Source organism: Entelurus aequoreus, linkage group LG02 (assembly GCF_033978785.1).
Source record: "Entelurus aequoreus isolate RoL-2023_Sb linkage group LG02, RoL_Eaeq_v1.1, whole genome shotgun sequence".
NCBI classification, from domain to species: domain Eukaryota; kingdom Metazoa; phylum Chordata; class Actinopteri; order Syngnathiformes; family Syngnathidae; genus Entelurus; species Entelurus aequoreus.
The window spans coordinates 63091339-63107059 of record NC_084732.1 but is presented as its reverse complement, the minus strand read 5'-3'; the positions used below and the strand labels follow the sequence as shown (position 1 = coordinate 63107059).

At 39.0% G+C, this 15721-nt stretch overlaps 1 protein-coding gene across 3 annotated transcripts in view; it reads right to left on the bottom strand.

Moving 5' to 3' along the window:
* Positions 1-4129: 4129 nt before the first annotated feature.
* Positions 4130-15721, bottom strand: part of crtc3 (CREB regulated transcription coactivator 3) — an 80693-nt gene continuing 69101 nt past the window's right edge. For all 3 annotated transcript variants that reach the window (XM_062030489.1, XM_062030490.1, XM_062030491.1), the window contains one exon: positions 4130-8956. In XM_062030489.1, the coding sequence (XP_061886473.1) occupies positions 8751-8956 (206 nt within the window). In that variant the 3' untranslated portion in view covers positions 4130-8750. The remainder of the gene's footprint in view (positions 8957-15721) is intronic.

Sequence of the window (15721 nt, the reverse complement as noted above, 5' to 3'; positions counted from 1 at the left end):
ATTTGATTTCTATTTATTGTTTTAATTGGTTTTACCCTTTAAAATCGTTTTTAATCATATTTATTTGTATATTGTTTTTATATTTTTGTTTTCAGCTGAGATAGGCTCCAGCACCCCTAAAGGGACAAGCGGCAGAAAATGGATGGATGGGATGGATGTTTTTATTCAGTCATTGGTGGAGCTAAGGATAATATTTGAATCTTGTTTTTAATATTGTTGTGCAGCACTTTGGAAACATTGTTGTTGTTTAAATGTGCTACATGAATAAAGTGGATTGGATTTGACCCATCACCCTCACCCCCTGGGAGGTGAGGGGAGCAGTGAGCAGCAGCGGTGGCCGCGCCCGGGAATCATTTTGGTGATTTAACCCCTAATTCCAATCCTTGATGCTGAGTGCCAAGCAGGGAGGTAATGAGTCCCATTTTTTTGGCTTTGGTATGACTCGGCCGGGGTTTGAACTCACGACCTACCGATTTCAGGGCAGACACTCTAAACACTTTTGCAAATCATTGTATTCTGTTTTTATTTACCATTTACATAACGTGCCAACTTCACTGGTTTTGGGTTTTGTACATTCTATTATCCTGAAATATTGACTGTGAAAGTGGTTCTCAAACTTTTTTCCCCAAGCACCACCTGAGGGAACACTTGGCTCTCCAAGTACCACCATAATGACCAACATTAAAATGCAGTAGTGTAGCAAGCCTAAGTATTCATTAAAAACAAGGCAGATGTTTTATTTAACGAGTATATTTAATATTTTTGGCCACTGTAACATTACACACAATGCACAAACATCAACAATGTTACTCCATATACAGTAGATATTTATTGACTTCTTTGGCGTACCACTAGATGAAGCCCGCATACCCGTACCACAGTTTGAGAATCACTGGACTAAGTATAACATTCATAAGGTGGTGCCATATTCCCATGCTTTGACAGTGACATAACTGTTATGAATTGTATTTATTATTCAACTTTGTAGCGCAAGAGCATTTTAACAAAACAGAAATAAATACACAAATAATCAGAATAAAATGTGCATATGTATATAAAGTGTCATGACCCGTCACACAGGTCATGTCTTGTTTGTTATTATTCTTCTTAGTTTGTTCTGTTCTCAGTGCTCCCTTCTGCCTTTGTTTACCTTTCGCGTTGCTATTTTCACTGAGTGGACAGATTAGTTTCTGTTTATTGATTAGTGTTCCCACCTGCTGCCGCCACTAATCACTCCCCCTCTTATACCAGTCTCATCCCGCCAATCCTTGCGGCATTCTTGCGACTGTTTATGTTTGGCTTCCTGCAACGCTCTATTTTATGCCTGATCAAGTCCATGTTGTGCTATGCTATGTTAAGTTAGCCTTAAACTTCTCGGTACGCTGTTGGTAAATGTGCCTCGTGTATTGAATTAAAAACCCTTCTTACCTGCAAGCTGCCAGATGTCCTCCACATTTTGGAAGCGCAAAAACCACACCATGCTGAAACGTGACATAAAGAGTATAAATAAAACTACAATAGTAATGTGAATATAGAATATATGTATAATATATTTATATTATTCACATGTGAATAATTATGTATAATAGACTGTATTTATATTATTCACTTGCGACTTGTCCAGGGTGTACTCCGTCCGAATGCAGCTGAGATAGGCTCCAGCACCCCCCGCGGCCCCAAAAGGGACAAGCGGTAGAAAATGGATGGATGTACGGACATGTGAATAATGCTGTATAGTATTTATTGTCTATTGTGAGCGAACTGTGGTGCTGAATTTCCCCCAGGGATCAATAAAGTACTTTCTATTCTATTCTAAAGATTAGGAGATAGTAAAAATGTGAATGCTGAATTGCACTATACCTTGCTTGGTGTGTGTGCTTGAACTACTTGATATATCAGAATAATTAACCAGAAAAGTGAATGTATATTTTACAATCAAAATTTTAAAAATACATATTTAAAATAATAATAATAATATCGGGTGATTTTCACAGGCAGCGTGTGACTTGGAGCTCATTTTCACTCTAAAGAGTCGTTCAGAAGACTCGATTTGCTCACAAACGTTACATCTCTACTATCAGTGTTGAACTATTAGGTATTGATCCCCCATATATCACAACATTCATGTTTATTTGCCAATTTATTTGTTGTTTTTTTGTCCATGTCATCCACATAGACAAACACAGCAAGTCTCGTTGGTTTTCCTTTGAGATAAGACCCAAACTTTCAATATGTTCTGGAACTACAAACCCTGTTTCCATATGAGCATTAATGGCGCCTTCACAGATGTGTAAGTTACCCATGTCTTGGGCACTAATACACCCCCATACCATCACAGATGCTGGCTTTTCAACTTTGCGCCTATAACAATCTGGATGGTTCTTTTCCTCTTTGGTCCGGAGGACACGACGTCCACGGTTTCCAAAAACAATTTGAAATGTGGACTCGTCAGACCACAGAATACTTTTCCACTTTGTATCAGTCCATCTTAGATGAGCTCAGGCCCAGCGAAGCCGACGGCGTTTCTGGGTGTTGTTGATAAACGGTTTTCGCCTTGCATAGGAGAGTTTTAACTTGCACTTACAGATGTAGCGACCATTTGTAGTTACTGACAGTGGGTTTCAGAAGTGTTCCTGAGCCCATGTGGTGATATCCTTTACACACTGATGTCGCTTGTTGATGCAGTACAGCCTGAGGGATCGAAGGTCACGGGCTTAGCTGCTTACGTGCAGTGATTTCTCCAGATTCTCTGAACCCTTTGATGATATTACGGACCGTAGATGGTGAAATCCCTAAATTCCTTGCAATAGCTGGTTGAGAAAGGTTTTCTCAAACTGTTCAACAATTTGCTCACGCATTTGTTGACAAAGTGGTGACCCTCGCTCCATCCTTGTTTGTGAATGACTGAGCATTTCATGGAATCTACTTTTATACCCAATCATGGCACCCATCTTTTGCCAATTTGCCTGTTCACCTGTGGGATGTTCCAAATAAGTGTTTGATGAGCATTCCTCAACTTTATCAGTATTTATTGCCACCTTTCCAAACTTCTTTGTCACGTGTTGCTGGCATCAAATTCTAAAGTTAAGGATTATTTGCAAAAAAAAAAAAAGTTTATCAGTTTGAACATCAAATATGTTGTCTTTGTAGCATATTCAACTGAATATGGGTTGAAAATGATTCGCAAATCATTGTATTCCATTTATATTTACATCTAACACAATTTCCCAACTCATATGGAAACGGGGTTTGTACATGTTGATATCATTTGGTTTTACCACACAATGTATTAATCAATCAGAGTTTGGCCAAACAGTATACCCCTTAAACCGAACTATACGTCTTCATCTTACAATTTTGGAGATAGGGGGTGGATCAATCCAAATATCGATATCAGTTGTGGATCGATATTAGCATGGTGAGATCGATATAGTTTGTTTTCACGAATATCTGTGGTTACATTGTTGTTACATTATTATATTAACATTATTTAAATTGTGGTTACTTTGAGGGCAAAAAAGCAAATTGGATTTGAATATTTATATAGTTTAGAATTTGTAGCTTTTCTTGACTTATTCTGCATTTTTGACTGTATTTTTTTTAAACAATTTGACGTTTTTATGTTTGATTCAAACTTTTTTTTCACTATTTGTAGGCATGATCCTTTTTCATTTAATTTATAGTGCTTTTTTATTATTATGTGTAGTAGTTAGTTTTTCCCATTTTATGGATTGGTTTGTTTAGCTACAATGTTCTGAAATTATTGTGATTTTATTTGTATTATTTTGAAATTTAAAAAAATACAATAATAATACATTATAAAATACATACTAAAATAATAATAATATATGGTTACATTGTTCAAATGATTTGTTTTTGGGGGCACAAAATAATAGTCCAGTGATTACATTTTAGTGAAGGCAAAATAAATAAATAAAAGGTAAAATCACAACATTATGAAAAGATTTTGAACAATTTCACGAATTAATATCCCGAGTTGACTTAGTATCTCATCAATTGGCAGTTTCGCCCACTGCTACTGAAAGGACCAAACTGCTCATGCGTATCTTTGCTGTCATCTAGCGGTAATACATAGAACTACAAGTACCACCCAACTCCATGCTGAAAGTACTGTTATGACTTTTATTGTTTGTATTAAACCAAAAAGGTAAGCACTAAACACATTAAAAACCAAAACACCAAAAACATAAAGCTGTGGATCAATTAGAAAATAATTAGTAACACGACGAATGGACATGAATCTTTAAATAACACAACTGTACATTTTAAATGTGGCTAAAAGGTAGGACAAGAAAAGTGAGTGTAAATGACGACACAGACCACGTGATGCTAGCTGGCTGGGAATATAAAACGTTGAAATTCGCGTGTAAGGCAGCAGAAGGCAGGAAACAAAAACAAGTTAGAGAGTAAAGAACAATCCATGATCATTAACAGCGTTCCCGATGTTTAGAACAAAGTACAAACGCTAAATAGCTCAAAACACCCTCGAACTCGCTTCATTCAAAGTCTGAGTATCTGTGTCACCTTTGACACAACAACAGTAAAAGACAAACATTAAGGTGAGGACGCTTCTTAACGACATGCATGTTGACCAGGGGTGTCCAAAAACATGCTGAACTATATAATAAGGATTTAGGGGACATTTTTTCACTGTTCATGTTGTGAACAGCCATGGAGAGATGCCAAGACGTTGTATACACTAGCAGTACTTCCCACAGGACTGCAATCTACTTCTGGTGGTACTGCCTTGTGGGGGCGGGTGATGGTGAGGTTGACGAAATCGTCAAATCTGCATAATTGGCAATGACATACTTACTTGCAAAAAGTCAGAAAAAACATGAAAAGGAAGACAAGTATTTGCAATCTTTCTTCTGTCGCTTTCTTTTTGTTGTTTATTTATGTCACGAACATACCTGAGCTGCACGGAATTTTTTATTTTTTTTTTCAAGAAAGGGTGGCGGTAACGATTAAGTTTTGTGAATTTTCCAGGAAAAACATGAGTGTTGACACGTGGTTTGTGTTAACTTTATGTAAGGCATTAACCTACTGTAGGAAGGGGATTCATATGGCCACATTTGTTGCGGTTTACCCAAGACATAAAACGTGACACATTTGGGTTGTGCAATATCCACTTTAGCTGCCGGATGGCAGTAGAGTGTTGAATATCTTAAAATGTGTTTTGTGGCATTTCCAACTTTGACCACAGCCTCAATTGCTAGTAGGAAGGCGCTTCATATGGCCCCATTTGAAAGAATATCTACTTTAGCCACCAGATGTCAGTGTTGATTATCTTAAAATGTGTTTTGTGGCAATTCCATTTTTGACCACAGCTCCAGTTACTATGTACAGTGGCGCTTTCAATCATTTTCAGCGAACTGCATTGCACAATGATTAACCCTACTATCAAAGGATGAAAACATATTTCATCTTAATTTTTAAGTACATGTACAGATTAAGAGTTGGTGAAATGTCCACATAGGTTGACAAGGTAGAACAATTTGAGGTTTGATTGATGAACATTTTTTTAAAGAAATAATTAAATATTGTGATTACTGTGAAATGTGTTTATATATCAGGCTTGTGCAAAATTCAGAATTTTAATTACATTTATTTGAAAAAAAAAAAAAAGTTTAATTATCTCCCACAAAGTATGTTAAACTGAAAATGCAGCAAGTGCAATTAAATTAATTGCAATTCACTTATATTTCTTATAGGTAAGTAACAGGAATAATTTCCCATGTAAAACAAGTCCTAAATAATAAAAAACAATTTACAGACAATTAATTCAACCACCTTCTTTCCATTTTTGAATATTTGGATTCAGTAATACATTCTCGGATATAAAGTATTTTTTCTCCAGTTTCTATCATTTTAAAGTAACAGTACCCATGATGATTGTTTTGTTTCATACCAACAAATCTAGCTAAAGTGCTAGCATGACAGCACAAAGTTAACATCCATGAATCTTATACTTACAAGACTGGCTAAAATGCTAATAGTTAGCATGATAACAAAGATAATGGCAAGTAACAATATCCATTACTTTTGCTATAATTGCATACCTACACAATTGGCTTAAATGTTAACATTATCCATAACTTCTAGTTTTATATCTGTCGCTGCCTGATATGTTAGCGCATTAGCCGTTTTAACAAAATATTGGCATTTTACAACCTTTCGCCAAAGTATCTACTGATAACCTGATGGAACACTTAAAACTATTCAAATAACGTACACATTGTTTACTATTCAAATTGGCATCCAGGTGACATTTTTAGGTTGCAACTAAATACATTTGCTTACTTTCCATGCTCATAATTTAAGTACTCCAATTTTCACTATACCAACACTTTGAATTCCCCCAAACTGTTATTTTTGTGATATTTGTTTTAGAACTCCGTCGTAAAACTAGCAGAAGCACATCAGGAAGTGTCGCAAATGTGACTCAGGCTGGGCAATAGCTGAAGAAATTGGCTAAGATGCTAACATGCTAACAGTTAGCATGACAACATTAAGTGAGTGCTAAATGTCCTAAATGAGTTGAGCACTTCGAATCAGTTGAGAAGTGTGAGAGTAAAATAATAGAATTTAGTACAATACAATACATCAAAATAATCCATTTGAATTTCAATTGGAAATGTGTCATATGGGGTGCGGGGGGATAATAATTTTGTAACGCAGTTTGCTAAAAATGATGGAAAGCGCCACTCTTCATAGCAACTGGCGCTGTGGTCAAAGTTGGAATTGAATTTGTGAAGTGAATTTATATTTATATAGCACTTCTCTCTAGTGACTCAAAGCGCTTTTACATAGTGAAACCCAATATCTAAGTTACATTTAAAGCAGTGTGGGTGGTACTGAGAGCAGGTGGGTAAAGTGTCTTGCCCAAGGACACAACGGCAGTGACTAGGATGGCGGAAGCAGGAATCGAACCCGGAACCCTCAAGTTGCTGGCACGGCCACTCTACCAACCGAGCTATACCGCCCTACATTGTCACAAAACACATTTTATGATACTCAACACTGACATATGGTGGCTAAAGTGAATATTTTTTCAAATGGGGCCATATGAAGCGCCTATACTGTTCTTCATTTAATCCGAATTGGAATTCTACTTCCTGTTTGAAACCTCAATTCAAACTCACAGAATGGAAATGGTATTTCATGGAAAAAAAATCTCATGCATTAAAAACTGGACACTTTGGACACCCCTGTCACGGACGCTGTAGTTCTTGGGACTGGCAGACTGGAGAAAAACCAACAGTGTGGACACTGGACACATGTAAAATTGTTTTGATCCTTCCATATTAGGAAGCTGCATGTTGTTACACTGCATAGTGTACATGGCACACCTGTTCAACAGGTGCGGGGGGAAAAGCTGCATAGCTGAACAGAGCAATGCTCTTATATCCTTTAATGAACCACATTGAAAAAACAGTAGGGGGCACTCAATGCCCAAAATGGCATATTTCTGTAAATCAGTTTTACAAACATATAACTAAATATTATCCTTGATATTTGAACATGAAATCAACGCTTGATTCTTTGGGTTGCCATGTAAAAACAACAGCATCGTGAAGCAAGACAGGGTGGATCAATTAGTGCAAAAGACAATAAGTGCAATGTTACATGGTGTCCCATGTCCACAGGAGCCGTCTGCACTCAGTCACTAAGTCTTTGCTCAGTCTCTGACTGCAAACAGAACTGATGCACAGTGGTATACATGCCCTTTATCACAACAGCCTAGGTACAGTGCAAGCGCCAGTACAAGTCCATACAAAACTTCAAATACAACATACCGGTACACCAATGTATTAAAAAAACAAAACAAACATGTGAATTTCATCTTCGAAAATGGATGCATACAACCCTGCTAAGGGAATATAGTCTTTATGCAGCACATCTCACCAGTTTAGCTCTTGGTTATAATAAGTAACATAAACTTCAAAACATTTCTTTGTAAACACTTTGCCCTTTTTGTTGTCTAGTACATTCTAATCTTACTAAAAAGTGTGACTTATATTAATATATATGTATTTTTATATATATATATATATATATATATATATATATATATATATATATATATGTATTTATATATATATATATGTGTGTGGCCTCAAAAATAATTTGATAGAATTTTCATTGCATCATTCGACGTGATTGTCAGAGAGCCTGAAGCCGCTCTGTACTTTACATTTTACATTAGTTTCCACGCGTGTGGCACGACTCCAGCAGAGCACCTCTGATCAGACACTTGTTTATGGGAGCTGTGAGAAAAGTCAACTGTGTGTTGGCATCTCTGCAGCTCGGCAATGGTATGTAGCCATGGTGATAATGTTGCCATGGCTACAAAGGGCACTGACAAAAAAAAAGGACAACGGACGGCCTCGACTGCTCATCGGATTTCCTCCCCATTTAAGCGGGAGAGGCAGCCTGCAGAGCAACAACTGTCTTTTTACCGACACAAATGCACGACAAGTGTGAGCTTAAGCGAGCGTGAGGCTGATGTCGGATGTAAACTAGTTTCCTTTACCATCCAACTTCTCAGAAAGGGTAGAATTGCTTGCGTGGTGTCCACCTCGCTCATGGTGCTTTGTGGCAGTCAATACATGCATCAAGACATGCATAATCACATTCATGCACTCCACGGGCTACACTGCAAATGTATGTGTGTGTGTGTGTGTGTCTGTGTGTGTGTGTGTGTGTGTGTGAGTGGCAAGTCACATTCAGAGTCTGTCGCTGCGGAAAGTATCCTCCACAGATGGGTCCGGCAGCACCATGTCAGGGTCGCTGAGCATGCTCAGACCGTCCAGGCTGAGGGGCTCAATGTGCAGCTCGTCTTCCAGTGGGAAGCATCCTTCTGAGTCGAAACACTCGGGCACGGTGGAGAGCACACCGCTGATGTCCTTAGACAGACTGTGGTGGGAGTCATCTGCTGGTAGAGAGGACACAATGAAGTATCTGATACCAGTATCAAGCGAGGCTTCGAGGATTTCACAGATTTTTTTGTGTGGTAGTTGAGGCCCAAAATGCTTGATTTCATGTAAACTTTTCAAAAAGTTGCGGCAAACTTTGCAATGTTTTGAGACTTTGGGAAGAATTATTCTAGCAAAATTATTTTCAAACTGTATTTCAATCTGTGCGCATGTAATCCAATTTGCGTGCGTTTGTACTAATTTGTGTCTGTATATCAATCCTAGTACCGCATTTTCCACACTGTAAGGCGCACCGGATTATAAGGCGCACCTTCAATGAATGGCATATTTCAAAACTTTGTTCACATATAAGGCGCACCGGATTATAAGGCGCACCTTCAATGAATGGCATATTTCAAAACTTTGTTCACATATAAGGCGCACCGGATTATAAGGCGCACCTATGCATCTATTAGATGGAGCTGCGCTAAAGGGAATGTCAACAAAACAGTCAGATAGGTCAGTCAAACTTTATTAATATATTACAAACCAGCGGTCTAACAACTCTGTTCACTCCGAAAACAGCTGATTTACTCGTGTTACGGTAAATCAAACGTGCAATCACAAAATAGTAACACTCACAATAGTGCAGAGCAATAACAATATCAATAACTCAACATTGCTCAAAAGTTAATGTCACACAACACAACACACAAAATAAACATTAAAAGCTCACTTTCTGAAGTTATTCCTCATCCACAAATCCCTCGAATTCTTCTTCTTCAGTGTCCGAATTAAATAGTTGGGCGAATACGGCATCCAAAATGCCCGGCTCCGTCTCGTCGAAGTCATTAATGGAGTCAGTGTCGCTGCTGTTGTCTAGCAGTTCAGTGGCAATTCCTGCCTTCCTGAAAGCTCGGACCACAGTTGAGACTGATATATCAGCCCAGGCATTTACGATCCACCGGCAGATAGTGGCGTATGTCGTCCGGCGCTGTCTCCCTGTCTTGGTGAACGTGTGTTCGCCTTCTGTCATCCACTGTTCCCACGCAGTTCGCAGTCTAGCTTTGAATGCCCTGTTGACACCAATATCCAGCGGCTGGAGTTCTTTTGTCAATCCACCCGGCTGCTCTATTCCCCTGTTCTACTGCGTGACTGATTGCCTTGAGTTTGAACTCTGCGTCGTAAGCGTGTCTCTTAGTAGGAGCCTTTACAGAAACACACAAATGGAAATTAAATCATATCCCAGCATGCACCGCGCGCTTCTTCTTTTACGGGGGCGGCTGCTTACCGTAGAAGAAGAAGCGCTTCTTCTTCTACGGGGAAAAATAAGTTGGCGGCTGTTTACCGTAGTTGCGAGACCTAAACTTTATGAAAATGAATTTTAGGTTTGTTGTGGCTCAATATTGGTCCATATATAAGGCGCACCGGATAATAAGGCGCATTGTTAGCTTTTGAGAACATTTTTGGTTTTTAGGTGCGCCTTATAGTGCGGAAAATACGGTATGTGTGTATTCAGATCCACGTATGTGTGTTTTAACTTGTCTCTCTGTACCTAATCAGAAAGAACCCTCGATAGGCTGTCTACTTACACGTGACTTTTGCGACACTTCTGTCGTGTACAATTTGAGCACGTGCATCCAGATTTATGAGTTTGTAATACAATTTATGCGCGCACATTCAATCTGCGTGTGCGTATCTAAGGTGTGCCTCATTTAACCAACCACGGAAGACACCCCCCAATTTAAACCAACCAGAAACAACATACAGCTGAGGTGCGTGAAAGAAAGATGCCAAGACCCGCCTTATGTTGTTTCTGATTGGTTTAAATTGAGTAGTGTCTTCCGTGGTTGGTTAAATGTACGCACAGTGGATTGATGGCTTGGTCTGGGAGTGGTTATTTTGATCTGTATGTACAGCCATTTGAACGTGTAAAACAGGGGTGCCCACAGTTTTTCTGCAGGCGATCTACATTTCAATTGACCAAGTCGAGGGGATCTACCTCATATACGTATATATATATAATTTAGATTTATTTATTTATGAGAAACGTTTTGTTAACAAGTTAAAGGTGTTAAATGATAACACAAGCATGTCTCCGTAATATCGCTAAAATTTGTTGCATTTTGTCCACCAGCGACGCTGAGATCATTATTCATGCGTTCGTTACATCTCGTCTCGATTACTGTAACGTATTACTTTCAGGCCTCCCTATGTCTAGCATTAAAAGATTACAGTTGGTACAAAATGCGGCTGCTAGACTTTTGACAAGAACAAGAAAGTTTGATCATATTACGCCTAAACTGGCTCACCTGCACTGGCTTCCTGTGCACTTAAGATGTGACTTTAAGGTTTTACTACTTGCTTATAAAATACTTCACGGTCTAGCTCCATCCTATCTTGCTGATTGTATTGTACCATATGTCCCGGCAAGAAATCTGCGTTCAAAGAACTCCGGCTTATTAGTGATTCCCAGAGCCCAAAAAAAGTCTGCGGGCTATATAGCGTTTTCTATTCGGGCTCCAGTACTCTGGAATGCTCTCCCAGTAACAGTTAGAGATGCTACCTCAGTAGAAGCATTTAAGTCCCATCTTAGAACTAATTTGTATACTCTAGCCTTTAAATAGACTCCCCTTTTAGACCAGTTGATCTGCCGTTTCTTTTCTGCTCTGCCTCCCTCTCCTTTGTGGAGAGGGGGGGGGGGGCACAGATTAGGTGACCACAGATGAGGGAGGGGGGTGTTGTCCCCACACCTGCGGTCCCCTCCAAGGTTTCTCATTGTAGGCCATTGGGTTGAGTTTTTCCTTGCCCTGATGTGGGATCTGAGCCGAGGATGTCGTTGTGGCTCGTGCAGCCCTCGAGACACTCGTGATTTAGGGCTATATAAATAAACTTTGATTGATTGATGTTTAACATATATATATTCCTTTCTTTCATGAAGACAAGAATATAAGTTGGTGTATTACCTGATTCGGATGACTTGCATTGATTGGAATCAGACAGTAGTGCTGATAACCTACGCATTTTCAAATGGAGGAGGAAAAAAAAGTCCTCTTTTCTGTCCAATACCACATGGAAGTGGTTGGTTTTTGGCATCTTATTTGTCCAGCTTCCATACTGGTTTTTATACACATTACAAGAAATACATTGGCGGCAAACTCCGTAGCTTGCTAGCTTGTGCACGCCAGCTTTCTGAGACTCTTATTTTGTTAGCGCAGGCAGGATGAAGCAGCGCTTTTATTGTGAAGATAGGAACTGTGCAGTCGGTCTTTAGAGTTTTGACGGCAGGTATGGCGCGAGAGTCTGTTGAAATAAAAAGTTTCTCGACTTCCTGTCGGTCATTTTTTCTTAATAATAAGCTCGCAGCAGCCAGCGTCATCCACAAAACCCTCGGGTGCCGTGAATGTCAATCAAGTGACGAAAGTGACGCCTTAGTTAAGATTGATGATCGCAAATTTTTAGGTCTATTTTTTAAATGCCTGGCTGGCGATGGACTGACACACCCTTCGGGATTGACCGGTAGCTCATGATCACGAAATGGGCATCCCTGGTGTAAAAAGAGTTGTTCCTCCTTGCCTTTCCTTATACTCACCACTAGTCGGCGCTTTCCAGCTACTGATCATGTTATTCTGCATTGAAGTCAACAACGATGGATCACACTCTAACACTTGCTCAGAGCTGCCAAGCTTCACGATTTGAGAGTGAAAGTCACGCAATTTAACCCTTTATCACGCGACACACCACACTTGACATTTCTCATGCTTATATTTTCCCCATTCACTACTCTATATTTTTATCACAAAAATTAACTTTGGTTTTATCAGCTTGCTGTAGTTCGAGTAACTGATACGCAGATTGTATTACACACACGCACTTCTGAATGCGCGCGCATAAGTTGTATTACATGCTCACAAATCTGGATGAACGTGGTCAAATCTTACACGACAGTAGTGTCGCAAAAGTCACATGTACTGTAAGTGGACAGCCTATCGAGGGTTTTTTCTGATTAGGTACAGGGAGACAACTTAAAACACACGTACGTAGGGATGATGTTCAAAACCGGTTCTCCCGGTTGTTCGATAAGAAAAGAACCGATTCCATGGACTCAAATCCCTTTTCGAGAACATGTTCCCTTTATCGAGGCCACTCTAGTAAAGAAAAAGAGTTGGTTCTTTATTCGAATCCCGTCCCACAGGAAATGCCCTGTGGGACATCATAGGAGAGCTACGTAATTTCCTGTGATGTCACACAAGCAGCAAAAATAATGGACCGGAAAAAACGCCTCAAGGCATGGCTTCATTTTACAAAAAAATACGAAGAGGAAACGGCAATATGCAATTATTGCCAGGCTTCGCTCTCATGTAAGGGGGGAAGTACAACAAGCATGTTGAAACATGTTCAGGCCGCACATAACCTGAACGTTCGAGAACCGTGTCGTGTCTTTGACACGTGGAGAAGCAGCGACAGAGATGACGAAGCTCGCCCCTAGTGGCGGTGAGTACCGGTAACTAACGGTATTTGCTCACTTGTAGCCTTTAGGCTAAAATAAAGTTACCTCTTATGTCAACCAGGACTGCAGTAATGTTAGCTAGGCTAACGTTACCAAAGCATAGTCAGTGGCTAACGGTAATGTTAACGTTAGCCTTTTTGTATGTGTCTGATAACGTTAACGGTATCTTGTAGCCTACACCACTCCAGAGTTTGCAGGTCTGTCTAATAAACTAGTGCTTTCTTTCTTTCTTTAGTTTATTTCGTACATGAACAGACTTACAGCATAACACATCACAGTTTCATATAATTTCACTTTACATCATGTCCGAAAAGGAGTAGGAAGAAGTAAAGCTTATTTAATCCTACCCCTTTCCCTCTTCAGAGCGTTTACAAATATATACATAATTTACTGACCTTTTTATAATAAAATAACATCTGTGAATTAGTATATACAAAAGTTTTGTAATATGTAATTAATTAATTCAGTCATTATTAATATACTGAGATGAAGAATATCTTATTTTCAATAAGGTTGAAAGTATTTCTCATAATTCTTCTTTGTACTTTGTAAGCACTATTAATTTGAACAACCTCTTAAAGTGGATCATATTAGTACAATGTTTAACTTCATTACTTATCCAGTCCATCATTTAATTCCACATACTAATGCTAAAGACTTAATAACAGACACCCTAGTCTGTTTCCCCCCTAATTATATGCTGTGTCTGTCCCTCATTTTCCCTCCAGGACAAGGACGTGCAGTCATTCCTGGAGGAGGCCACATTGATGGACCCCAGAAGGTTTAGATACAGACTGGAGGAGGATGTCGTTAAACCTATCTGTGTGTCCAAGCTAGTTCCATGCCAAGTGAATGTGTTTTTTCCACCGTTTGCGACATGATTAGCGAAGAGCGGGTCATGCAATTGCTGCCGTTTTGACATTAGTTTTTCTGACGAAATAAAGCAAAATATGTCTATATGTAGTTCTAAACATACTCCAGCTCATAAACATACAAGAAAACATGCTGAAAGTATAATTTTGCGACTGTATTAAACGCACTCTGCTGCTACATTCCTGCAGTGTTTTGTGACCAGTAGGCACTCTAACAAGCACCCGACGGCGCAATAAACAACACAGACTGACCAAAAAAATTACTTGTTACCCTCATTTTGCCAAACTCTTCATTAGCTTTGGACCAACAATCACAGAGAATTTGTGACTTTTGTGTGAAGTATGTCAACTTGGCTGCCTCCAATTTATTTGTAATCGCTGTATGTATCACTCACTATTTTTTTTTTCTAACTGATCCTTCTTTTTTAAGTCATGCTAAGTGACTAAGTGTACTTTTGTATTATATCCCCATATTTCTGCACAATTGGTTGAATTTTACTGACGGCTCACGTCCCGCCCATTAAATATGCTTGGTGGTCAAGCTAGCTGTGTTCTCAATGGGTACTAAGCGCCATTTAGCCATCCTCGTAGAAAGAATGCCCTATACTTGTTTTGTTTTCAGCTGTTGAAATCGCGAAAAGGATAAACGTTCTTCAGAGTTGATTGATTGATTGATTGATTGAGACTTTTATTAGTAGGTTGCACAGTGAAGTACATATTCCGTACAATTGACCACTAAATGGTAACACCCGAATAAGTTTTTCAACTTGTTTAAGTCAGGGTCCACTTAAATTGATTCATGATACAGATATATACTATCATATATACTATCATCATAATACAGTCATCACACAACATAATCACATTGAACTATTTACATTATTTACAATCAGGGGTGTGGAGGGGGGGGTAGGATATGGAGAGAGAGAGAGAGAGAGAGAGAGAGAGAGAGAGAGAGAGAGAGAGAGAGAGAGAGAGAGAGAGAGAGAGAGAGAGAGAGAGAGAGAGAGAGATCAGAAGGCATAAGAAAAAGTATCTGCATTTGATTGTTTACATTTGATTGTTCCTCGAGAGGTAATCAAAAAGGCCGGAAGATTTCAAGATTTTACCAAACGACGACCGGAAAAGCATACAGCTCACACTCCAGGCCAAGGGAGCAGAGTCAAATAATGCACAAGTTTGCTGTCATCACTTCATTAAATGTTTGTTTGATATACTTTTAACGGTTATTATTTCCCATTTAAGTATTATCTCGATATTACTTATATTTCTTAAACACAAGTTTGCTACGAGTGTTTCGAAAAGCACCAACTCGGTGTGTCTAAATAACACAAAGCAAATGTGAGCAAAACCTGAAAGAGTTAATCTTTTACCAAAGGCAACAATCATAAATTAAGCTT